Genomic DNA, 26,596 nt, shown 5'->3' on the forward strand with positions numbered 1-26,596 from the left:
TGAGGAGCCCTGGGAGTTGCAGGGAGGTGTATCAAGGGCCACTCTGGTAGAGTCAGGCAGGGTTGGATTTGAGGAGAGAATAAAGACTCTGGGACCCACTTCCACTTGAACCATAATAGTTATGATTTGATCTATTTTCTATATTGGACCACAATCAATAATTTTACTTGAAGGAAGGGGTCTTCTCTTCAGTCACCCCCAGGATCCAGCACACTGTTGGGTAAGTGGCACTTGCTTAATACATTTTTTTTGTCTACAAGATTGATAGAAAATGGAAAGAGAAGGAAGCTGTTATGTGTGTGTGCATTTAAGCAGTGGCTGGCATAATGCCCACTCTGTAGATTTGTGAAAGAAACAACCTTTTACTTACATTTAATCTTAGCCCAAACTACCCAGTTGCTGGATAGAACATGGAAGGCTGGGCATTAAATCCTAAGCCTGAACAGCATGGTGTAGACAATCAACCACAAGGGTAACAAGTCCCCATTTCTTTTTTTCATCATTAACCCACTTCCCATTCCTGCCGGGTACCTCATTTGTCCAAATCCATTTAAAATCTGTTTTTCTTACACAATACTTTTGACGAATCACTCATTTTCCTGGGAAAACAGGAGCAGAGGGGTACAAAGAGCTTAGAATTTGTGTGTTTAGATTTAATTCTGGGTACAGTAAGAAGACATTGGAGGATATATTTTTAACAGCTTTATTGAGTTGTGATTTACATACCATAGAAACCATCCATTTTAGGTATACAGTAAGTTCCCTACACGTTGTGAACTTACAAAGATGCAAACCTGTGTTCACATGTCCAATCATGTAGATTAGTTCACGTGTCTGACGTGCATTGTTATGTGGGCGCATCTTCTACAAGTGGTTGTACTTTTGTGTACTTTACTGTACAGTACTGTATAGAGCACAGTAGTAAGTATCTTTATTTCAAGCCCAGGATGTCCAGAAGCGTAAAAGCAGCAGTGATGCGGCTGATACTGCTAAGAAGCACCAAACGTTGTACTGTACTACTGTACTTTTCAAGGTACTGTACTGTAAGATTAAAAATGTTTATTTTTTGTGTTTGTTTTCTATGTATTATTTGTGTGAACAGTATTATAAACCTATTACAGTACTTTTCTATATAGCTAATTGTGTTAGTTGGGTACCTAGGCTAACTTTGTTGGACTTACGGACAGATTGAACTTACAAACGTGCTCTTGAAACGGAACTTGTTCATATGTAGGGGACTTACTGTACAATTCAATGACTCTTAGTAAATGTACAGAGTTGTGCAACTATCACCACAATACAATTTTAGAACACCCCCAGCATCTCCAAAAGAGCCCTTATGCCCAGTATTAGTCCATCTCTCTTCCCACACACTGGCCTAGGCAACCAGTAATATATATTCTGTCTCTATAGATTTGCCTTTTCAGGACATTGCACATAATTTAGCATATTGTCTTTTAGGCTCATACATATTGTACCATATATCAGTATTTCCTTCCTTTTTATTGGCAAACAGTATTCCATTGTATAGATATACTGCATTTTGTTTATTCACTCACCACATGAACATTGGGGTTGTTTCCACCTTTTGGTTCTTATGAATGCTGCTCTGAACCTTTACATATAAGACGTTGTGTGGAAATATGTTTTCATTTCTCCTGGTTAGATTCCTAGAGTGAAATTCCTGGGTCATATGACAAGCATGTGTATAACTTTTTAAATAATGCAAAAGTGTTCTCCAAGTTGGTTGTGCCAATTTCCATCCCCAGAAGCAGAGTATGAAGGTTCCAATTTCTAATCCTGTTGAACATCTTCTTCATGCATTTAGTTGCCACCCATCTGTCTTCTTTGGTGAAGTGTTTATTCAAACCTTTTGCTCATTTTTCAGTTGGGTTATATATTTACTTATTGTGAATTTTGAGTGTTCCTTATATATTCAGGATACAAGGCCTTCAACAGATACATGCTTTGCAAAGATGTTCTCCCAGTTTGCAACTTGTCTTTTCATTTTCTTAAGAGTGTCTTTTGAATTGCAGAAGTTTTTAATGTTGATAAAGAAGTCTTACTCATCAGTATTCTTTTTTTTATGGATTGTGATTTTTGTATCACATAAAGAAAAACCTTGCCTAAGCCAAAGTCACAAAGATTTTCTTCCAGAAATTTTAAGTTTTACATGTAGGCCTATAATCCATTTTCACTTAATTTCTGTATATGATGCAAAGTATAGGTTGAAGCCTTTTGCTTGTTTTTGCATGTAGATATACTGTTGTTTCAGGACCATTTGGTGAAAAAGCCATTCTTTCTCCACAGCATTGCCTTTGTATCACTGTAAAAAAATCAGCTTTCCATATTTGTGGGTTTATTACAGGACTCTCTGTTCTGCTCCATAGGTCTATTTGTGTATCTTTATGCCTATACTTCACTGTTTTGATTACTACAGCTTTAAAATAATTATTTAAACAGGGATTGTAAGTTCTCCAACTTTGCTATTCTTCTTGAGAGTTGTTTTGGCTACTCTAGGCCCTTTGCATTTCTATGTGAATTTTAGGTTTCACTTATCAATTTCTACAAAAATGCCTGCTGAGATTTTGATAGGATTTCCAAGGTACCACACTGCATTTAGACAGCTTTCTTTTGAATAGTGTTAGCATGGGGTATATTTTCACCTTTACTTGTTCCCTTATATTTAAAGTGGGATTCTTATAGGCAGTCCACATTTTGGTTTGTTTGTTTGTTTGCTTGTTTTTTCCAATCTGGCAATCTGCTTTTTAACTGAGGGTGTTTAGACTATTTATATTTAATATGCTTGTTGATATGGTTAGGTTGAGATCTACCACCTTTTTGTTTTCCATTTATCTCATCTGTTTTTTTTCCCATTCCCCTCCCTTTATGCCTTCTTTTGGATTAAGTATATTTTATGGTCCCATTTGATCTGTTTTTCTGACTTATTAGATATTATTCTGGTTTTTATTATTTTAGTAGTTGCTTTAGAGTCTATAATATACATCTTTACTTGTCACAGTTTATCTTCAAGTGATCTCATACTACTGCAGATATAGTATAAGAAACTTACAGCACTGTAATTTTATTTCTCCCTTTTTGCCCTCTGTGCTATGACATTGATGCACTTCTTGGTTTAAACTGTTGGTTATCTTTTTAATGAATTTAAATAATAAGAAAAAGAGTCATTATATTTTTCCGTGTTTGATGCTCTGTATTCCTCTGCTACTATTTTCCTTCTGTTTGAAGAGCATACTGTAACATTTATCATAGAGCAGGTTTGCTGGTGATGTAGCATACCAACTTTTCTATGTCTCAGAAAGTCTTTATTTCACCTTTGTTTTTAAAAGTTATTTTCAATGTGTAAAGAATTCTATATTGGCAGAGGTTTTTTCTTTCTTTTTTTCCCAGTACTTTAAAAATAATATGCCACTGTCATCTTCCTTCGATCCTACTTCTTTCCTCTTGGGTAGCATGCCTTTTTTCCTTGGGCTGCTGTTAAGATTTTCTCTTTATCATTGGTTTTGAGCAATTTCATTGTGATATGACTTGGTGTAGTTTTCTTCCTGCTTCCCATGCTTGAGATTTGTTGAACATTTTGGATCAGTGCATGTATAGTTTTCATCAAATTGGAAACATTTTCAGTTATTAATTTTTCAAATATTTTTCTTGTCTTCCTCCTTCTTCATCTCCAGTTACATGTACTTTTAGCCACTTGAAGTTGTCCCACAGTTTGCTGATGCTGTTTATTTTTTTGACCATTTTTCTCTATATATTTCATTTGGGAAACTTTCTATTGGTATGTCTTCATGTTCATTAATCTTTTCTCCTTTATTGTCTAAATTGACTAATGTAGTTTTCACCTCAGACATTGTAGTTTTCATCTCTAGATATTTTATTTGGGTATTTTTCATCTCTCCCACAACTTTACTTAATGTGGTCAGTATTACCTCAAGCTTTCTGAACATATGAAATGCATTTATAATAACTACTTGTATCCTTGGCTACTAGTTCTATCAACCATGTCATTTCTTGGTCAGTTTTGATTTTTATTCTCAACATTGTGGATTGCATTTTTCCTGCTTCAAATTGCACACCTGGCAAGGTTTGGTTGGATGCCAGACATTTTCAAATTTACCTTGTTGACGGCATATTTTTGCATTCCTATAAATATTCTTGAGCTTCCTTATGGCATGCCATTAAGACACTTGGAATCTGTTTTATCCTTCTGGGCCTTGCTTTTCAGCTTAGTTAAGTGGGACCATATCAGCATTTAGTGTAGAGCTCATTTTCCTCATTACTGATGCAGAACTTGTCTTTGTACTCTAATGCTATACAAATTGTGAATATTTTCTACCTTTGTTGTTTGGAACAGTCACTATACTCAGCCCTTTGTGGACTCTGATCACTGTTTCCTCTAATCCTTTGAGGTGTTTCTTTCCTTGGCTTCAGGTAGTTACTTTCCTTACACACATGTGCTGATCAATAATTCAGTGAGTACTTGAGGGGGAGCCTCTGAAAATTGTAAGCATTCTCTCTCTACACAGGTCTCCCCTCTCCAAAACTCTTTCCTGTGAACTCGAGTTTCCTTGGATTCTCCAGACTCATATCTCCATTTCCTCAATTGAGGGAGATGGCCAGGCTCTGTCTGAGTTCCCCATCCCTGTCTTGCAGTCTAGAATATTTCTCTAGGCAGTAGGATGGGGCAATCTTCAGGCTCATCTAAGCTTTTCCATCACTCAGAGATCACTGGCCTTACTTGCCTGATATCCAATGACTTGAGCACCACTTTTATTCATATATTTTGTCTTGCTGTTTTTGTTTGTTTTGCTTTTAGTTATTTTGAATAGGTGGGTAAATCTGGTCCCTGTTACTCTATCTTGACTAGAGTGGAAGTGAAAGTTATTCCCCAAATTTGGTTTTAAAGGACCAGATTTCACCATTTAATACACACATATTTTATATTTTAAAAATCTAAAGTCAGGATGTGTCTTAAATACAATTCTACCTTACAACTGCCATTGGCCAAGAGGGAATTGTGTTATTGTTCACGCATGAGCACATGCGAACTTGGCCATGGCTGTTCATATTATCATCCCTTCAATTGAATTATGTGCATGATTATCACTGTATGTGTTGAATTTAATTGCAATTTAAAGTATCTTCAAAAAGATTTCATCATGGTTTTCCCTTGAAATAAAAAGTTATTGTGTATGAGAAATGACTCAGACTAGAAAGGTCTGATTAAAATAGTGTCTTAAATCAGTCTACCAGAGCTCTTTCAAAAACTATTAAATGAAATTTAAATTAAAAGAAAACATTTTGTCATAATATAATAGGTAGCATTTTTCTCTTAGTAGTCCATAAGATAATGTGTACCCTATGTCCAATGGCATTATAGATTCAATTAAATACAGTAGCCAATTAACTGGGATGTTTATTGGTAAAGTTAATCCAACTTGCTTCCAAATTAACAGTGGTTAAAACAAGACAGAAGTTCATTTCCCTCTCACATTATCAGTCTGGGAACAAGTGACCTGTGGTTTGTGTGGTTATTCCATGTTGGGGACTCAGGCTCTTTTTATATTGTTGCTTCACCATGTGCAGGGTGTAGCCTTCATCTACAGGGTTGAAGATGACTTGATGTTGTGTATACATGTTAGGCAGTGGGAAGAGGGCAAAGGAGAAGTGAATGGCATACTCCTTCCCTTTGGGGTCACAGCCTAGATGTTGCACATATCACATGTGTTTTCATCTCACTGGCCAGAACATTGTCACATGGCCACAAACAGCTGCAAAGGAGAGAGGGAAATACAGACCTTAGTCAAGGTGTCAGAGGCCCAGATGAAAATCAGAGGTTCTATTATTATGGACGGGGGGAAAATGAATAAGGTGGGGGGGACAAGGAGCATCTGACCTGTGTTCTGTGTGACCCTAGGGTTTTCAAATTGTTGGAGCTGCCTATAGAAGGAATGGATTGTCTAGAGAAATAGTGAGAGCTCTGTGACTAAGTTGTTCAAGGAAGGCCTAATTGAACACTTGGAAGTGATGTTATAGAAAGCACTTAAGCAGTGGTTGGCAAAGGGACGATAGATGCCTTTGAAGGTCCCTCCCAGCCTGGAGAGTCACATGTGCTCATGTCCTACCCACATTGGTCTGTGAGTCCCACTGGCTGTATGTGAATCACTTGTCTGCTGTCTGTGCCAAGGGTTTGGCTTCACTGAAAATGCCCAAATACATACAGAGAGCTCCAGATAAAATTCTATTTAACCCCCAGAGATAAGGGATGGGGCATGGGGGTGGGCAGAGCAGCAATAACTAGTCAAAGCTCTTAATCAGATCTTGATGGTGGTAAGATAGAGCTGCTGGGTGAGTCAGGCAGAGGTTGTTTAAGAGAGAAATGAGACCAGCTCAGGGTGCATTCTGTTACAGGTCTCCAGTTGGGGCATCCCCTAAGCTTCCCCATTGCTCCTCCTTTCTGAGTACAAGCACAGATAACAGGTGCCCTCATGCACTACTGGTGGAAGTGTGAAATGGTGTAGCCATCTTGCACAGCAAATTGGCACTGCTTACATGAAATAAGAATACACGTTATCTGTGCGCCAGATTTCCCACTCCTGGGATATAGCCCCCTAAATTTACTCAGACAGGTACAAGAAAATTCATCAAAGTATTGTTTGCGGAGGGAGGATATAGAAGCAAAGTGAAAGTTTATCCTTGGAAGGGTGGACAGGTAAAATGTGGTGGATGACCACACTTAGAAGCAAGGAATCCTGGGTCTTAACGTCAGAGTGCCACGTGAAAACTATATGTTATCATTAGTCTATGCCGTGTGTGTGCGTGTGTGTGTGTGTGTGCACGCACACGTGTGCCCAGGCACGCGTGTATTAGTCAGCTTATTCTGCCACAAAGCAATAACACATTCTGGGTGGCTTAAATAGCGGACATTTATTTTCTCACAATTCTGGAGGCTAGAGATTCATGATATAGATACCAGAAATTTTGATTTCTGGTAAGGGCTCTCTTCCTGTCTTGTAGATGGCTGCTTCCTCCCCGTGTCCTCATTTGGCCATTCCTCTGGTCTTGTGTGGAGACAGAAAGAGCTCATGCGTCCCTTCCTCTACTTATAAGGACGTCAATACAACCAGATTAAGGCTCTACTGTGATGACCTCATTTAACCTTACACCTCCCTAAAATTCTCTCTCCAAATATTTTGGAGATTAACCTTATACCTCCCTGAAAGTTCCCTCAAAGTACTTGGAAGTACTTTGCAGGTTAGGGCTTGAACATATGTATATTAGGGGACTCAATGCATTCTATAACATTCCTCCCTATGCCTCCCACCAAATGCATGTCTTTCTCACATGCAAAATTCATTCATCCCTTCCCAACAGCCCCAAATGTCTTCATGCACTCCAGAACCTATGTCCAGTCAAAAGTCTCATCTAAATATCACCTAATTTAGGTTTGGATGAGACTTGAGTTATGATTCATCCAAAGGGCGAAATTCCTCTCCAGCTGTGAAACCAGACAAATGATCTGCTTCCCAAGTATAGTAATAGGACAAGCATAGGATAGACATTCCCTTTTGAAAAGGGAGAAACCAGAAAGAAGAGAGGGATGATAGATCCCAAGAAAGTGCAAAACTTAGCAAGGCAAATTTCATTAGATTTTTCAGGCTGGAGAATAATCTTTGGCCGGATGCTTTGGGCAGTATCACCCCCACCCTCACAGCCCTTTGCTGTTGCCTTTCTCCTGAGGCACTAGTCAGGGGAAGCCTGTCCTACTGAAACTGAGGAGGCAACAGCCTTGCCCCCAGGGCCTGTTAGGTCTAGACCCAATGGTGGGAATGGCAGCCCTGATGATCTCTTAATCACCTTTGGTGTCATTCTTTCCTTTACTTGAAGGGTGAAGCATGTTTGCAGCTAAGTGACTCTATTGTCCTGCCTTGTAGATTCCAAAAACTTTCCTTTATTTCATCCTGCCTCTGCTCCCCTTGGTCCATGCTGACAGTGTCTGTGCTTGTATAATCCCATCTCTGTTCCTGACTTCTGCTGAGATACCTAATTAAAATAATGAGTAATCTCCTCAAGGAGTGGTTTTCTAGCCACATCCTTGGTGTTCTCTCCAGAAGATGCTTTATATTTTTTGCAATATGGATAGAACGAGAATTTTTCAAATCTTCAAGTTCTGGTTCATCTTGCTTAACGATTCTGCTGATTTCTCTCTCTCCTCTTGCATTTTACTATAAGCAGCTGAGCTTCACATTCACCACTTTGCGTAAAAATCTCCTCAGCTAAATATCTAATTTCATTGCTCACAGGCTCTACCTTCCACAGAACACTAGAACAAAATTCAGCCAAATTCTTTGCCACTTTATAATAAGGATCACCTTTTCTCCAGTTTCTAATGACATGTTCCTCTTTTCTCTTTGAGACCTCACCAGGAGCATCGTTAATGTCCATGTTTCTACCAACAGTCACTTCAATGCAATATAGGCTTTTTCTAGCATGCGCCTGAAACCTCTCCCAGCCTCTACTCCTCATCTAGTTCCAAATACACTTCCACATTTTTAGGTTTTTATTAAAGTAGTACCCCACTTCATGGTACCAAAATCTGTGTTAATCTGCTCAGTCTTCCACAACAAAATACCACAGACTGGGTGGCTTAAACAACAGACATTTCTTTTCTCACAGTTCTGGAGGCTAGAAGTCCATGGTCAAAGTGCAAGAAAATTTGCTTTCTTGTGAGGGCTCTCTTCCTGGCTTATAGTCAGCTGCCTTCTTGCTATGTCTTCACATGGCCTTTCCTCTGTGCATGTAGAGACAGAGAGGAGGCAACCTCTGGTGCGTCTTCTTCTTCTTCAAAGGGCACCAGTCCAATTGGATTAGGGTCCCACATTTATGACCTCATTTAACCTTAATTACCTCTCTAAAGGCCCCCCTCTAAACACACTCACATTGGGGATTAGAGCTTCAACATATGAATTTTGGAGGGACATGATTCAGTCCATAACGCTCACACTCTCTAGATCTCTGTCTCTCTCTCTCTGTCTCTCTCTCTCTCACACACACACACACACACACACACACTCTTTCCCTCTCCCTCTCCTTCTTCCTCTCCTTTTCTCTCCTTAATATACATCAGTAATTTACCATTTAGAAGAGCACATGCAACACAATAAATAGGCATTAAGTAGTTTTGAATGGTTGCCTATGTGGGGCGTAAATGGTGTAGGAAATGGGGATAAAAGGGAAGGAAGGCATAAGGAAGGAAGGAAGAGGAATTACACAACAGAGAGGGCTTATCTACAGAGAAAAAAGAGGGTGAAATTTAAAAATATTTGAAATAATGGCTGAAGGCTCTCCAGATTTGTCAAGAGATATACGCCAAGTGATACAAAGAGGATAGACTCATAGAAATCCACACCAAGACACATCATGGTTAATGTCTGAAAACTAGGGACAAAGAATGCCTTAAACAAGTCAAAGAGAAATTACACCTTACCTATAGGTGAAAATAGTTTGAATGACAGTGAATTTCTCATCAGAAAATATAGAGGCCAGAAGGAAGTGGCACAAGATTTTTCAAGTCCTGAAAGAAGAGAACTATCAACCGCAAATACTACATGTAGCAAAAATATCCATCAAGAATGAGGAATAAATTAAGACATTCTCAGATGAAGAAAACTAAGAGAATCTGTCACCAGCAGATCTACCCTAAAATAATAATAGCTAAAGGAATCTTTCCTAAAAGAAGACAACATGGGATATCAGGAAGGAAGAAAAACCAAGAGAAAGAGTAAAAATATAATTAAAATACAGTACATTTTCCTTCTCCTGTTTAGTTTTCTAAATCATTTCTGATGGTGGAAGCAGTAATATGGTTCTCTACAAACATAACTCTTATGTAGGAGAAATATTTCAGATAGTTATATTATAAATGGTGGAGGGTAAAGGGGGCGTAAAGGAAGGTAATGTTTCTACTCTTCACTCACCCTAATAAAAAGATGACAATAAAAAGATAAAAAGATGAAATATAATACCTAGAGCAACCACTGAAAAAACTATAGAAAGAGATACACTTAAAAACAGTATAGGTAAAATGTAATTCCAAAACACATTCAATTAAAGATAGGAAGGCAGCAAAAAGGAAACAGAGAATCGAATAAGAGAGAGATCAAATAGTAAACAAAAATTAAATGATACACTTAAGTTCTAACTTATCAATAAGTACACCGGATATAAATGGCCTAAATACTGCAATCCAAATACTGATCAGCCAAGATGATTAAAAAATATGACCCGTCTATGTGCTGTCTACAAGAATCTCACTTCAAATATAAAGATATAGGTATGTTGAAATAATGAAAGAAGATATACCATGGAAACATTAATCCAAGGAAAGCAGGAATGGATATATTAATATCAGATAAAGTAGACTTCAGAGCAAAGAAAATTACTAGGTACAGAGAGGTACATTAGATAATGACAAAAGTGTCAGTCTGCCAAGAAGACCTAGCAGTCCTTAATGGGTATACACCAACAACAGAACTGTAAAATATGAGAGGCAAATCTGACAGAACCAAAGGAAGAAATAGACAAAGCCACAATTATAGCTGGGCTCTTTAACATACGTCTATCATTTGATGGAACTAGACAGAAAATCAGCAAGGGTATAGAGCTCCACAACACCATCAATGACAGGATCTAATTAACATTTATAGAACATTCCACCCAACAACAGGATACACATACTTTTCAAGTGTCCATGGAACATATACCAATATAGATAGACCATATTCTGGGATACAAAAAAAAATTCTTAACAAATTTAAAAGACAGGAAATACAGTGTGTTCTCTGACATTAAGTCAAACTAGAAATCAAGAAGTCAGAAAAAATACCAGGAAAAAGATAATAATAAAAAAAATTCTAAAATAACGCATGTTTCAAAGATGAAGTCTCAAGTGAAATAAAAATACATTGAACTGAGTGAAAATGAAAATGAAACATATCAAAATGAAAAATGAACATATCAAAATGGGATGATGCAGAAGCAGTGGTGAGAGGGAAATTTTTAGCACCAATGTTTACTTTAGAACAGAGGAAATGCCTCTAATTAATAATCTAAGCTCCTACCTCAAGAAACTAGAAAAGAAGAGCAAAATAACACCGAGGCAAGCAGAAAACAGGAAATAATACAGATAAGAGCAGATATTGATGATTAAAAACAGAAAGAAAAGTAGGGAAATCAATGAAACAGAAAGCTTAATGTTTAAAAAAATACATAAAATTGAAAAACCTCTAGCAACCCTAACAAAGAAAAAAGAGAGAAGACACAAATTACAGACATCAGGAATGAAACAGAAAATGTCACTACCAACCCCACAGACTTCAAAAGAATAGCAAAGGAATACTATGAACAATTCTACTCATGTAAATTAAACAAGTTACATGAAATGGACCAATTCTCAGAAAACACTACCACAACTCACCTGATATAAAATAGATAATTTGAATAACCCTGAAACTATTTAGAAAATTAAATTTGTAAAGTAACAACCCCCAAAACCAGAACCTCCATGCCCATTTGGTTTCACTGGAGAATTCTAACAAATGGTTAAAGAGAACTAACCCTATTTCTTAACAGTCTCTCCAAAAAGCAGAAGTGGAAAGAACACATCTCCATTTATTTTATGAAGCCCTTAATACCCTGAAACAATTTCAGGCAAAGACAATACAAGAAAATTATAAATTAATATCCTTCATGATTATAGATGTAAAAATCGTTATCAAAGTATTAGCAAATAGAATTCGGCAATATATTAAAAAAAAAATTGACACCATGACCAAGAGGGGTTTTTTCCAGAGATGCAAGGTTAGTTTGTTATTCAAAAATCAATCAGTATTATTTATCATATCAAAAGGCTAAAGAAGAGAAATCGCATGACTATGTCCATTAATACAGATAAAGCACTTGACAAAAGTCAGCACATATTTATGATAAAATCTCTTTTAAAAACTAGGAATGGGGGTGGGGGGACTTTCTCAACTTGATAAAGTACATCTACAAATACCCTTCGGCTAGCTAACAATACACCTACTTGTCAAAGAATGAATGCTGTCCTACGTAGATCACGAGCAAGGCAAGGATGTCCACTCTCAGCACTGCTAGTCCATATAGCACTAGAGGTTTTAGGCAGGACAATTAGGCAGGAAAGTAAATAAAAGGTGTACAAGATGGAAAGGAAGAAATAAAACTGTTTTCGTTTGCAGATAACATGATTTGTCTATGTAGGGAATCCTGATAAGTCAAAAACAAAACAAAAAACCAAAAAACTCCTACATCTAATACGTGAGTCAGCAAGACTGCAGAATGTAAGATCAGCATTAAAAACAAATAGCAATATGCATGTGGAAACTATAATTACAAAACATGAAACCACTTACAAGCACTCAGAAACATGAAATACCTAAGTGAAACAAAGATTTAACAAAAGATGCATAGGACTTTTATGCTGAAAACTACAAAATGCTAATAAAACAAATCAAAGGAGATCTAAATAGAGAGAGACACTGTATCCAGGGTTTGGAAGATGAGTCAATATAGTAAAGATGCCAATCCTCCCAAACTGACATACAAATTTAATAAAATTCCCATCAAAATGCCAGAAAGATTTTTGGTAGATATAGACAAAATTATTCTAAAATTTATATGGCAAGGCAAAAGAACTAGAATGGCCAAAAGTATTTTGAGATATAAAAATAAATGGGAGAAATCGCTCTTCCTGATTTCAAAGCTTATTATATAGCTACAGTGATTAAGATTGTGTGATACTGACAAAGGGACAGACACATAGGTAATTGGAACAAAATTGAGAATCCAGAAATTGACCCACACAGTATGGCCAACTGATTTTTGGCAGAGGTGCAAAAGTAATCCGACAAAGGAAGGACAGTCTTTATAGCAAACGGTACTGAAGCAATTGCATATCCATAAGCAAAAAAAAAAAAAGAATCTCAACCTAAACCTCAAACTTTGTACCAAAGTTAACTCAGAGTGGATTGTAGACATAAATGTAACTATAAAACTTTCTGAAGATAACATAGGAGAAAATTTGCAGACCCTAGAGCTTAGTGAAGACTCTTAGACATGACACCAGAGCATTATCCATAATATATATATATATATATATTATGAAGTCATATATATATATATATATATATATATATATATATATATATATATATATAGGACTTCATCAAAAAAACAGTTTTAAGTGTTCTGCTGAGGACCTGGTTAAGAGGATGAAAAGGCAAGCTAATAAATGGGAGAAAATATTTGCAAACCTCATATCTGACAAAGCACTCATATCTAGGACACATAAAGAGTTCTCAATACTCAGCCCTGAGTAAACAAACAGTCCAATAGGCCAAAGACATGCACAGACATTTTTTGGAAAAGGACATACAGATGGCAAATAAGTACATGAGAAGATGTTCAGTATCACTAGCCACTAGGGAAATGAAAATTAAGATCACTTTGAGGTATCACCATATACCTTTTAAAACAGTTCAAGCAAAATGGCTGGCCGCATAGAGGAACTAGATCACTCACACATTGTTGGCGGGCATGTGAAACGGTACAGCCGCTCTGGGAAACAGTTTGGCAGTTTCTCAAAAAACTAAGCATGGGGCTTCCCTGGTGGCGCAGTAGTTGGGAGTCCGCCTGCCGATGCAGCGGACGCGGGTTCGTGCCCCGGTCCGGGAGGATCCCGCATGCCGCGGGGCGGCTGGGCCCGTGAGTCATGGCCACTGGGCCTGCGCGTCCGGAGCCTGTGCTCCGCGGCGGGAGAGGCCACAGCAGTGAGAGGCCCGCGTACCGCAAAAAAAAAAAAAAAGAAAAGAAACTAAGCATGCAATTACCATACAAACCAGCAATTGCAGTCTTGGTCATTTATCCTAGAGAAATGAAAACTTACGGTCACACTAAAACTCGTAGTTGCATATTCATAGCAGCTTTATTCATAATCGCCAAAAACTGGAATCAGTCCAGATGTCCTTCAGTGGACATTGTTTAGAATTGTCAGTGCATGGTGATAATAAAGAGCAGACCAACTTTAATTGGTTCTATTTTTTTTTTTTTAATTCTCTGCACACAATGCACCTCTTTATTTTCCGCACCTGAGGTGGACTGCTCTCACTGCCCGGCCCTTGGTAAACCACTGCTGAGAGGTAACAGTGGTACCGTCAAAGGCTGCAGTGACACCGCTGTCCCTCCACTAAAGCATGGGCCGGGCTCCCCGCCAGGCCCTGAGAAACTGACTTTAGAAATAGCAGTAAATAGAGGCTATTTCTGAACTCCATCTTCATAACCCTGCTTCCTTCTCATAACGAGGAGTCTTAGCCCTTCTGCCCCTTAGTCAGGGTCCCTAGTCCTTGCCATTTCTTGCCACAGTGGACAATAGGAAAAGGCTCCAAAACACCTTGGATTGTGGCCTCCCTGGCCCTCATACCCAAAGGATAAAGCTGCCATTTTGCTGGTGACAGCCCTCCTCCTGAAGAAGAGGAAATACCACGGTGCTTTTGAGGAAGCCTTTGTGCCTTTGATTTTCCAGTTCCAGGCAGCACTTTAACTGTGACCCCACCAGGTGAAAACCTTTGGTTTATTTTGACTTAATCTGGGATTGCAGTGTCCCCTGCCCGACAACATGGGGTTGTCTATAAGCAGAATTGGACATGGATGGAGGAGGGAGGATTAGATAAAAGGCACTCATCCAAGCAGGGAAAGATGTACTATGTTGATTTCTATGAAGTGTCAGTGAGAGAGACCTCTCACCCCTGATTTCATTTAGTAGTAGTCGCTAGCATCTTAACTGAATTGATCACAAATTAGGAAGTCTTGGGCCAGCCCTATAAAATGCCATTATTCATACTGACATTACGAGGTGACTTATGTTAATGATTATTATTATAGTCTTAATAAGTGGTAATATACCTCGCTACTCATGCTAGTACATGTGCACACATGCATGTGAGCACACACACACACACACACACATTATACACACATCCTACCCATTGTAGGCTCTTTATAACAAAATTTAAACCACTGTGGTAAAGGAGATAACCATAGCAGAAGAGTTGGGCAGTGTGGGGAGGGATGGGTACTATCATTTGTTGACTGCTCACCACGTGCCACATACTCTGCTTGGGGACTTTACATGTCTTAGCTCATTTAGCCCTCAGCAAAGAACCTGTAAGGTAAGTGCTATTATTATTCCTGTGTTACTGATGAAGAGACCAGGGCTGAGAGAAGTGAAAAGAGATAATCCGATTATGTCACTCCTGCTGCTTAAAGTTCTACAATGATTCCCCCTTCTCCTGAACATAAAAGTACTCGCTCCTCATCTCAATCTCCAGGTTGTGTTCTGGCAACTTCCCTAATTTCATCTCAGACAGCCCCCACCACACACACACACACACGCACACGCACACGCACGTGCGCGTGCACACGCACACACACACACCACTTGCAGTAGGTGTTCCAGCCACACTGACCTTTTTTCAGTTCCTCTAATGTGCCACATTCTTTTCTGTTCTAGGGCCATTGCAAATAGTATTCTCTCTGCCTGGACTGCTCTCCTCTATGTCTACCTGCTACCCACCATCTACCTCCGACCCATTCTCCAGGTCTTAGCTTAGATGTCACATTCTCAGTTTCTCAGGGGAGCTTCCTGTGACAGCCCCCTTGACTACAGTGTCCCTCAGACTATGTTAGAACCCTTTGGTGTGTCCTTCCATTGCATTCTGCATTTCATCCATATTACTTACCACTTAGTTTTACATGTGTTCAGGGTCTATTTTCCTCATTGGATGAAGATTCCTGTCCACAGGCTGTCCTGTTCTCTGCTCTATCTCTAGCACCTAGTACAGTGGCTGGCACATGATAAATGTTCCATAAGTATTTGTTGAATGAATGTATCTTCAAGCCTTCTATAACTGGTGCATAATCGGTGCTCAATGAATATAATTAAACTATAAATATAGTTGTTATTCTTATTGTCCAAGGGCAAATAGCTAGTCAGGGGCAGAACCAGGAATTATACCCACGTCTGAATCTAAAGCCCATGTTCCTTTCAAATTATGGCTCTGCCTGCAGAAATGGGTTCTAGGCCTAGCACTGCCACAAACTGGCTGTATGAATCAGGGTGAGACACTATATCACTCTGAATCTCAGTTTTCCCATCTGTAAATTGGGGTAGGGATAGGTGAAGTTTAGACTGCACTGTATGCAATCTAGAGGAAGAGAATAGAAGTCTAGATGGGAGGGGGCTCTAAGTAGTGGATTAACTGACCAGTACAAATCACTATCATCCCTCTGCAAGGCAGTTGAACAGGTATACCGAGAACCCTCAATATGTTTACGCCCCTTAGTCTGGGTAACCCCAGTCAGGCAGTGTGGAGTAGTGGGTGGTGTTAGAGAGCCCTGGGTTCAAATCACAACATCCCATTTACTGCAACTTACCATCCTGAACTCCCAATTTCCTTCTTTACAGATGGGATAATAACACCCATCCTTTTAACCTTTTCTAAGGTAAAAGCAATATAATAACTTGAAAAGAAAATTTTGAATATTGAAAGAAAAATTTCGCCTGTCATCCTACCCACCTTACATAATTCTTTCTGTGGTTCTGTGCCATTGAGGGCCACCTCTTGAGGCAGGAGCCACAGGCAATGCTGAAGAAAGGAGAGAGAATGAACACAGAAGCAGGCTGAGGTCAGAGGCCAGAGGCCAGGGTGTGGAGCAAGAGTAACCATGGGATGGGCTGGGGCAGAGGAGAAAGCCAGCTACTGAGGCAGAATAAAGGAGATGCCTAATCTGAGTAATGGATGATGGCTAGACAGAACCTGAGAACCAGAGAGTAGAGAGTGAGTGGGAGGGCATCAGTGTGCCCTAGAGGGGCTTCCTTCCAAAGTTTTGTGGCTCTTTCACTTAGGCAGGCTTCAGTGGTCTCAAAGATCCTTGAAACTGTACTCTTGCCAATTCCTTTTGTTTAGTCACATGCATGTGTATTTTGAAATTGCAATCCTAGTGTATATACCTTTTCATGGAGTATCTTCAACATTTTCCATGTCACAGGTCTTCATAATGATTCCTTTTAGTGGCTGCCAAATATTCCAATTTTGCCCATAGACCAGAAAGCATATCCCTGTGTAACTTTTTGCTTCCTTGACTTATTTCCTTAGAATAAATTGCTAGGTGTGGGATTACTGAGCCAGAGGGTATGCAATTGGGATTTAACAACCAGAAATAGGTTTTATGCTTTCTAGGAAAAGAAATGAGCTGCAGTTCTTCCCGTCTCCTGCCTCTTCTGGAACTGATGAGGGGACCCTATAGAGCTGTGTGGTCCAATATGAGAGCCATTATCCCCATGTGGCTGCTTAAACTTAATTTTCATCAATTGAGTAAAATTAAATAAAATTCAAAATTCAGTTCCTCGGTTGCACTAGCCATATTTTGAATGCTCAGTAGCTTCACGTGCCTAGTGGCTACTGTATTAGAAAGCATAGATACAGAAAATTTCCATCATTGTAGAAAATTTATTGGATAGTGCTGCTCTAGAGTTTCTCAAGAGGTCATGGTTGGCATCTTGGGTGGGAGTTATTTGTGATGTGGGACTTTCCTGTGCATTGAGAGGCTGTTTAGCATTTCTGGCCCATATCCACTAAATGCCAGTAGTGCTCTCCCTTGAATAAATCTAACAGCTAAAACCTGCCCCATGTTTTCAAATGCTCCATCAAGGAACAAAATCATCCCCATTCAAGACCCACTGAGCTTTTAGCTTAGAAGAAAGAATCTCCTGCCTTTGTGGGGACGACTTCAGGCTGCCTCTGCCTGAAGAGAGGGAAGCTTAGAAAGATGGCTTAACAAGATAGCCCTGGCTCAGGGCCTAACTCTGTACTCCATTTCTCTAACTCTGTACTCCATTTCCCTAACTCTGTACTCCATTTCCCTTTTCCTGCCTTCTCCTGCTGGTCTGTTTCCTCCTTTGGGGGAATGGCAGGAACAAGACCCTGCAGATGGAAAAGATCAAGACCCGTTTGAAGGCTGAGTTTGAGGCCCTTGAATCAGAGGAGAGGCACCTGAAGGAATACAAGCAGGAGATGGACCTCCTGCTACAGGAGAAAATGGCCCATGTGGAGGAACTCCGACTGATCCACGCTGATATCAATGTGGTATGTGGCTGGCTGCCTGAAGCCTATTTCTGGGCCCTTTGAGGAGGAATAGGCAGTGGTGAGTGCTGTGGACTCTCCTTGAGATATGGCTGTGGCCAATTTGGGGGAGTAGGCATCAGGCTATGGTGAAATGGAAGAATCCAGGAGTTCTGAGATCCAGCCCTGGCTCTGTCACTGATCGACTGTATATCACTGGACAAGTTCCTTCTTCTCTCGGGGCCTCATTTTCCTCTTCTGTACCATGAGAGGGATTCAGTCACCTCTGAGGTCTCACTCAGCACTGGTGTGCTCTCATTCTGGGAGCCTAGAAGTTGAGAGCTAGCCTTTGGGGAAAAGCAGAGCAGGCAGATGCCTTGGGGATCTAACTTAAATTTAGGGCTCCAAAGCTTCCAACTAAGCCAAACAAACCATCTCTGCCAGCCTACCTAACTGGGGCTCCCTCATTACAGTCTTTCTTTTGGAGACCCTTGGAATGTGGGGAATGAACTGCCTGCTATGGTGATAAGTCCCCCACTTTATAGAGTTATTAAAGCAGAGTCTGAATGATCACCCGTCTGGGCTGCAGTATTGGTGATTCCTTCACCAGGAGGGAGGTTGGAGGTGCTGACCTGTAAGGCCCTTTCCAACCCTTAGAGCCTATGATAATGAGAATTTTTTTTTTAAATCACGTTTGAAGGAGCTAAGTTTCTATTCTTGGGAGACTCATTTCTGTGGCAATATCTACTTCCTGATATTGCCAGGCCTAGGGTCTTAAAGGAAATATGAATGCAATTTGGACAGTAGTTACCTGGGATTGTCTGTGTCACAAGATCACAGGATATCAGGGTCTCATGAGGAGTTGGCAGTTCTGCTGCCAGCTAACTAAGGATAGAGAAATAAACAAGGTATTAGTCACAGAGGGGCTGAAAATCTGGGCCAATGGATCTCCAACTTGAACATGCCTCATGAGTCACCTAGAGGGCCTGTTAAAACACAGATTGTTGGACTTCACCGCAGAATTTCTGATTGCTTATATCTGGGGTGGTGCCTGAGAATTTACATTCCTAATGAGTTCCCAGTTGATGCTGATGCTGCTGATCTGGTAACTGCATTTTGGGAACCACTGATCTAGGAGAAAAGCCACTGGCCTGGGAGGCAAAAGCCCTGAGTCTTTATGTAGTCTTTGCTCCTAGGAAGCATTTCTCTGAGGAAGTTACTTCTTCTCTCTGAGTCTCAATTCTCTGATCTGTAAAATGGTGGTGGGGTGCACTACATGAACTCTAAGGGCCATTCCAGCTCTAAGATGCTATATTTGAATAATAACTACCACTAATTGAGCCTTTACTCTGTGTTAGCCCCTGTACTGAGCGCTTATATGAATTCAATCATTGAATCTTCACCAAGATTATATGAGGTAGGTATGAATGTTACCACCATTATACAGATGAAAAAACTGAGGCTTGACAAGAGTCACAAAGAATACATAGTGGGTTGAGGACTTGATCACAGATTGGTTTGGCTCTGGAGCCTGTGCTATTATCCACTCAGCTGTACAGCCTCGCTGAGAATCTTGGAGTCTTTTCTCTGTGCTTGCCTCACGCTGTGTTCCAGATGGAAAACACCATCAAACAGTCTGAGAATGACCTAAACAAGCTGCTAGAGTCTACCCGGCGGCTACATGATGAGTATAAGCCGCTGAAGGAACACGTGGATGCCCTGCGCATGACTCTGGGCCTGCAGAGGCTCCCTGACCTATGTGAAGAGGAGGAGAAGCTCTCCTTGGAGTAAGCTGCCTGCCTCCTGTCCCTGCAACATACACCACACACACACACACACACACACACACACACACACGTATATATACACACACGTATATATACACACATAAAGCCTGGTCTGAAAGTCAGGGTACCCAGTCCTAGCCCCAGGCCTGTCAGTGGCCGACTCATTGCATGACCTTGGGTAAGTCTCTGTGTTGGGCTGTCAGATGATTAGACTAGAATTACTAGATGGCTTTTAAAGTTCCTTGTGCAATTTTGACAATACAAGACTATGTCTATGACTCTTTGTGTGTGTATGTGTCTGTGACTCTTAAGAGGTCACTTTCCAAGTCAAGGTCTAGAAGGGGTGTCCAGAAACCTTGAACACACAGAAGGGTGAGCTTTCATGGCCTCCAGGGGCTAGCCTGGAACTTTATCTTAAGACCCAGAGTTAAGAACTGGGCTTACTTTACAGAGACACAGAGCTCATTTCAGTAGAAGGAATACAAGGGAACATACTTCCTTAAGGTAGAGCAGGCTGCCTGTGGAAGTGGTGAGCTTCTTATTCCTAGAGGTATGCCAGCAGAGGCCTGAGAACACTTAATAGGAATACTGCAAAGGAACATGGGATGGAGGGCAGACAAATGCCCTTTGAGGACTTGGCTAGCCTTGGGATTTTTTTTTATTTTTCTGGGCCTGTCAGAGCCAAGGAGCAGGAGGAGTACCCTTCCCAGCACACAGTGGGCCTGGTACCCAGGGAAAAGAGCCTTGGGCTGGAGAGGGTGCAGGAACTTCCTACAGTGAGCCACAGCCCAACCCCCTTCGTTCTGTAGCATGGAGTCCTTAAGAGGGGCAAGGTTCTCCTTGCTTTCAGAATGATCCAGCTAATGTCTCTCATCTCCAAAGTTACTTTGAGAAGCAGAAAGCAGAGTGGCAGACGGAGCCTCAGGAGCCCCCAATCCCTGAATCCTTGGCCGCCGCAGCCGCTGCCGCCCAACAACTCCAAGTGGCTAGGAAGCAGGACACTCGGCAGACAGCCACCTTCAGGCAGCAGCCCCCACCTATGAAGGTGAGTGAGCTGGGTATGGACTGTAGAGGAAGCAAGGTATCCTCAAGCCGCCCCATGGAAGGTTGGGTCTGGGGCTTTGGCCTTACTTATTTGGGGTCTTCCTAAAACAGCCTTTGCTTGGGACACAGAGGAAGGGGTGGTGTGTATGTGTGCTATAGTAGAGCCACTGGTCTTGTTGCCTCATATTCCCAGAGAGGTTAGAATGCAGGGAGATCGGCAGGCTCTGCTAAAGTATAATTTTCAGAAAGTTAGAAACGTGACTCGGACAAATATATAGTGAACGTGTGTCATTAACAAGGGAGCCAGCAGCATCACAAAGCTGGTTCCAGAAGCATTAGAGGAACAGATAATTATATAGTCAAGAAAGGAAAGGAATGCCGAAATAAGTTTGCAGTGTTAAATCCAGAACTGGTTAATGTCCTACAGGAAAATAAAACTGTAATCTTTAGGATTACCTTTTCTTTGTAACAAAAATAATTTGCATCTCTACTGGGCAAAAGCCATTTGTGCCTTATCAACATTAAGTCACAGCATCTGGGCCCTGATCAATAGTAAATAGTCAAATAGTATACTATTTAACGGAAAAGTATTTATAGCCAGTGGAACAGAATAGAGAGCCCAGAAATAAACCCACTCACCTACGTTCAATTAATCTTCGACAAAGGAGGCAAGAATATACAGTGGAGACAAGAAAGTCTCTTCAGCCAGTGGTATTGGGAAAGCTGGACAGCTGCATGTAAATCAATGAAGTTAGAACACTCCCTCACACCATACTCAAAAGTAAGGTCAAAACAGCTTAAAGACTTAAATGTAAGACATGGTACCATACAACTCCTAGAAGAGAACACGGGCAAAACATTCTCTGACATAAATTGTACCAGTGTTTTCTTAGGTCAGTCTCTCAAGGCAATAGAAATAAAAGCAAAAGTAAACAAATGGGACCTATTCAAACTTATAAGCTTTTGCACAGCAAAGGAAACCATAAACAAAAATGAAAAGCCAGCCTAAGGAATGGGAGGAAATATTTGCAAATGATGCGACCAACAGGGACTTAGTTCCCAAAATATAAACACAGCTCATACAACTCAATAACACAAAAACAAACAATCCCATCAAAGAATGGGCAGAGGACCTCAATAGACATTTCTCCAAAGAAGACATACAGATGGCCAATAGGCACATGAACAGATGCTCAGCATCACTAATTGTTGGAGAAATGCAAATCAAAACTACAATGAGGTATCACCTCACACCAGTCAGAATGGCCATCATTACAAATTCTACAAATAACAAATGCTGGAGAGGGTGTGGAGAAAAGGGAACCCTCCTACACTGTTGGCAGGAACGTAAATTGGTGCAGCCACTATGGAGAACAGTATGGAAGTTCCTTAAAAGACTAAAATTTGAGTTACCATATGATCCTGCAATCCCACTCCTAGGCACATATCCAGGGGAAAACTCTAATTCAAAAAGATACATGCACCCCAATGTTCATAGCAGTACTATTTACAATAGCCAAGACATGGAAGCAACCTAAATGTCCATCGACAGATGAACGGATAAAGATGATGTGGTACATATATACAATGGAATACTACTCAGCCATAAAAAAGAATGAAATAATGCCATTTGCAGCAACATGCATGGACCTAGAGATTATCATACTAAGTGAAGTAAGTCAGACCGAGAAGGACAAATACCATATGATATCATTTATATGTGAAATATAAAATATGATACAAATGAACTTATTTACAAAACAGAAACAGACTCACAGACATAGAAAACAAACTTATGGTTACCAAAGGGGAAAGGGGGTGGGACAGGGGTAAATTAGGCTTTTGGGATTAGAAGATACAGACTACTATGTATAAAATAGATAAACAACAGGGTCCTACTGTATAGCACAGGGAACTATATTCAATATCCTGTAATAAACCATAACAGAAAAGAATATCTATCTATCTATCTATCTATCTATCATCTATATCATTTTGCTGTATACCAGAAGCGAACACAACATTTTAAATCAACTATACTTCAATTTTTTAAATAAGTAGTAAATAGTCAAATAAAGAGACATTCTCCTAGAGCAAGGGCCAGCAAACCAGAACCCATAGGCCAAGTGTGACCTGCTCCCTGTTTTTGTAAATAAAGTTTTATTGGCCCCCACACATGCCTGCTTGTTTATGTATTGTCTATAGCTTCTTTTATGTAAGGCAGTTAGAGCTGAGTAGTTGCAACTAAAATCATATGACCTGAAAAGAAAGTCCAAAATATTTACTATCTTGGCCTTTACAGAAAAAGTTTATTGGTACCTGTCCTAGAGAATTAAATAATCCTTGACTGAGCCTGTTAGACCATGCTCCAGTATAATGCTTAATGAATATGCAATTCACATTTTGCCTTATTGCCAAATTTTGGATATTTTTCCTCAGTACCCCTCTTTGACTCTCACTCCCTTATATCCTTTGCATCCCTTACATCCAGCACAGGTCTTGCTACTTGGGACTCACTACTTGGGTCTTGCTCCTTCCTGTTGGGAAATCGCAATTGCTTGTGGGGGCCCCTGGGAAAGATGAGCCATGGCCTAGAAGAATCTGACCACTAACTTGCTTTGTCTTGTGCCCCCCACCAGGCCTGCTTGTCATGTCACCAACAAATTCACCGGAATGCACCTATATGCCCTCTGTGCAAAGCCAAGAGTCGGTCCAGGAACCCCAAAAAGCCAAAACGGAAGCAGGATGAATGAAAAGAGGGAGAACACTTAGAGCTCTGCTGCTCATAACCCCTCCCCTTGGCCAGAGTGATTGATGTCTCCATGTGAAACAACCCTTCCCCACCTCTACAAAGTCTCCTATTTAATGCGATGGAAGCACAACCCCTCTCTCACTTTGCTCTTATTTCTTTTTGCTCTTGGAGTTTCTGGTTTAGGAAGAGATGTGGTTCAGGTGCTAATGACAGTTGTGTCTAAAGATCCCTTCTCTCTCACCCACATTTCAACCCCTGCCCTTGTTTGGAGCTAAGGGAAGGGCAGAAGTCCCAGATGTGATTCTCTGTCTCTTGTGCCTGAGGCCTGGGGCCTAAGGCCTGAGGGCCTGGGGAGACCCATATCTTGTTTCAGGTGAAGGCTCCAGTGTGCCCCCTCCCTGTACTTTTGCCTTAGGCTCTGAAGGGACAACAGTCTTCTTGCTGGACTTTTCAATAGGCTTGGTGCATTTATCTGCCCCACCTGCAACCTCATCTCATCCTCAAGGCCCGGAGGTAGCTTGGACAAGCTCTCCTTTTTCATATTCATTTGGGAGGCCTGGCTGTTATTATTGAGCTCACCACCCCACCACCTGGCAGTTTCCCAGATATATTAAAGTTCTCAGGTACCAGGCTATGTGTCTGGGGATCCTAAAATCTGTGGGCTTTTCTCCCATAATAAACCCTAGCTTTTGAAAATCAGTAGCAGATGTTCCCCACAGTGAAATCAGGGAGCCAGACCCACTCCACAAGTCCTGCCTAACTCGTTGCCTAAGTCATTGGTCTGAGGGCTCTGCTATCGGGGCTGCCTTAGGCTGGAGAGGCCCCAGGCTGACATTTGTGTTGACTTTTGTTCAAAACCATTACTCTGGCACTTACTCAAATGGTATATCTTAGAGGTCAGAGTAGTGGGTTGAGATTCAAGTGAATGCCAATCACTTTACACGTGCAGGTAGGTGGGATTTCTACTCCAGTCTCTCTTCTCTAAGGCAGCCTCAGCTCAGGTCAGCTTTTGGCCACCCCTTTTTCTGTGGATTGTGTAGGTGGATTTCCCTCTCAAAAGAAAAGGCACCAGGCTCCCCAAGCCCTACAGCTCTTCCCTCCTCCAAAGCCACATCTCTAGTCAAGTCACTCTCAAACTTAAGGGACAGGGATGGGGGCTTGTTGACTGAAAAAGTGTTAGCTCCTGGCTGGGGAGGGGGGATATTTTTCCTTCCTTTCTTAGCTGTAGTTTTAAGTTGCCACAGCGTCTGTGTGTTCATAATATATAAAAGGTTCCTCTTCTCTTTGAAAGTAAGAGCGTTATGTCTGTACAAATCCTTTTAAATAAACGTTTGTTCATTGGAGTAAATGCTGACTCAGTGCCTACAAGTACCAGGTAACAGAAAAGATGTAATGCCCTTTCCCCTTCTGGGTAACTCTTCTTTACTCTTATTCACTCCACCCTACAAGTGAGAAAACCAGGCACACCGCCGCATAATAATTTACCCTATTTTTATAATAATTTCCATGTATTCAGTGCCTACTCTGTGTCAAGTCTCTATGTAAGATGCTTTATATAGATGATTGTATTTGGTTTTCAAAACAACCTTTCAGGCTAAGTATTCTTATTGCCATTTTCCAAAAATGTAAACTGAAGCTCAGAGAAGTTAAATAACTTGTACAGAGTTAAACAGACAGATAGTAAGAGAAGTATCAGGATTTGAACACAGATTTATCTGGTACCAGAGTCCATTTTTTTCCCTACTTCTTCTCCATGATCACTTTTTTAAGCTTTTCTCCCGTTTGGGATGGCTTGATCACAGGAGTAGGTGAAATAACTCTGAACTAGAAATCAGGGACTAGGAATTCAGTGACTGATGCAGGAATGTAAAGGCCTGTTCCCCTATGAGGATACAATAGGGAACAACTCCGAAGGGTCATCCCAGCTTCAGAGCTCCCCATGGGTGGACTGTGGTTTCCGTTAAGACTGAGTTGCAGTTCAATAGCTCCCTCTGTCCAATCCTGCCTCCTTCTCTTCCCTTTTCTTCTACAAGTGTTGACCCCAAGGGCACCCTAATTAATATCCTGTACATTAAACTGTCCCAATGCTTTCCAGAAACCCAACAGTTGACAGAAACTTCTCTGTGCTTCAGTGTCCTCATCTGGGAAAATAACAGTACCTACTTCTGGCACTGTTGTGAGCAATGCCAGGCATATAGTAAGCACTCAATGCCAGGCATGTAGTAAGTACTTCTACCCCTTGTGCCTCTGGCACCAGGTAGATTGGATAAGCGGTCAAAAGAAACACTATTTGTCTTAGCTGACATTACTCCACCACCCCAGATTTTGTTCAGCTACAAGCCTGCTTTTAAGGTGGCCTAGACTCACTCTGGGCAAAGGGAGGACACTCAGCTGTGTAACTCGGAGTACACCTTAACCTGTATAGCTCTCAGCAGGTCCCCGTAAAGTATAGGAGAAGTGGTCATTGCTTTGCATCTTTGGCACACTGGAGGTCAGATCTGTCAATTCAGTTGCAGCACAACTAGCCAGGTCAGCTGTTTCCCAGGGAACACCTCTGAATGGGAAGGGAACAATCAAATGTTGAGTACCTATACCTGCCAGCCACTGGGTGGGGTGCTACTATCTCATTTAATTTTTCTGGTTCAGCTATCTGTTGTGAAACAAACCACCCAAAAACTTAGTGGCTTAAAACAGCCACCATTTGTTTGCTCGTGATTCTGCAATTTGAGCAGGACTTGCTGGGAATGGCTTATTTCTATTCCATGTGGTGTTGCCTCAGACAGCTTGGCTGGGGC

The 26,596-nt window shown here is 40.8% G+C and overlaps 1 protein-coding gene across 2 annotated transcripts in view; it reads left to right on the top strand.

Annotated features, from left to right (window-relative positions):
* LOC149744302 (zinc finger C4H2 domain-containing protein) overlaps positions 1-25,474 on the top strand; it is a 36,094-nt gene extending 10,620 nt beyond the window's left edge. The window contains exons 2-5 of one of the 2 annotated variants that reach the window (XM_089904464.1): positions 18,071-18,242; positions 19,833-20,005; positions 20,888-21,050; positions 23,689-25,474. In XM_089904464.1, coding sequence (XP_089760590.1) covers positions 18,071-18,242; positions 19,833-20,005; positions 20,888-21,050; positions 23,689-23,802 — 622 coding nt within the window. In that variant the 3' untranslated portion in view covers positions 23,803-25,474. The remainder of the gene's footprint in view (positions 1-18,070; positions 18,243-19,832; positions 20,006-20,887; positions 21,051-23,688) is intronic. The other variant, XM_089904465.1, reaches the window with a different exon arrangement.
* The last annotated feature ends 1,122 nt before the right edge of the window (positions 25,475-26,596 follow it).

The sequence above is a fragment of the Delphinapterus leucas genome, chromosome X, assembly GCF_059928025.1.
Source record: "Delphinapterus leucas isolate spDelLeu-1000000601 "Yukka" chromosome X, BTC_Dleu_Yukka2, whole genome shotgun sequence".
Taxonomy (NCBI): domain Eukaryota; kingdom Metazoa; phylum Chordata; class Mammalia; order Artiodactyla; family Monodontidae; genus Delphinapterus; species Delphinapterus leucas.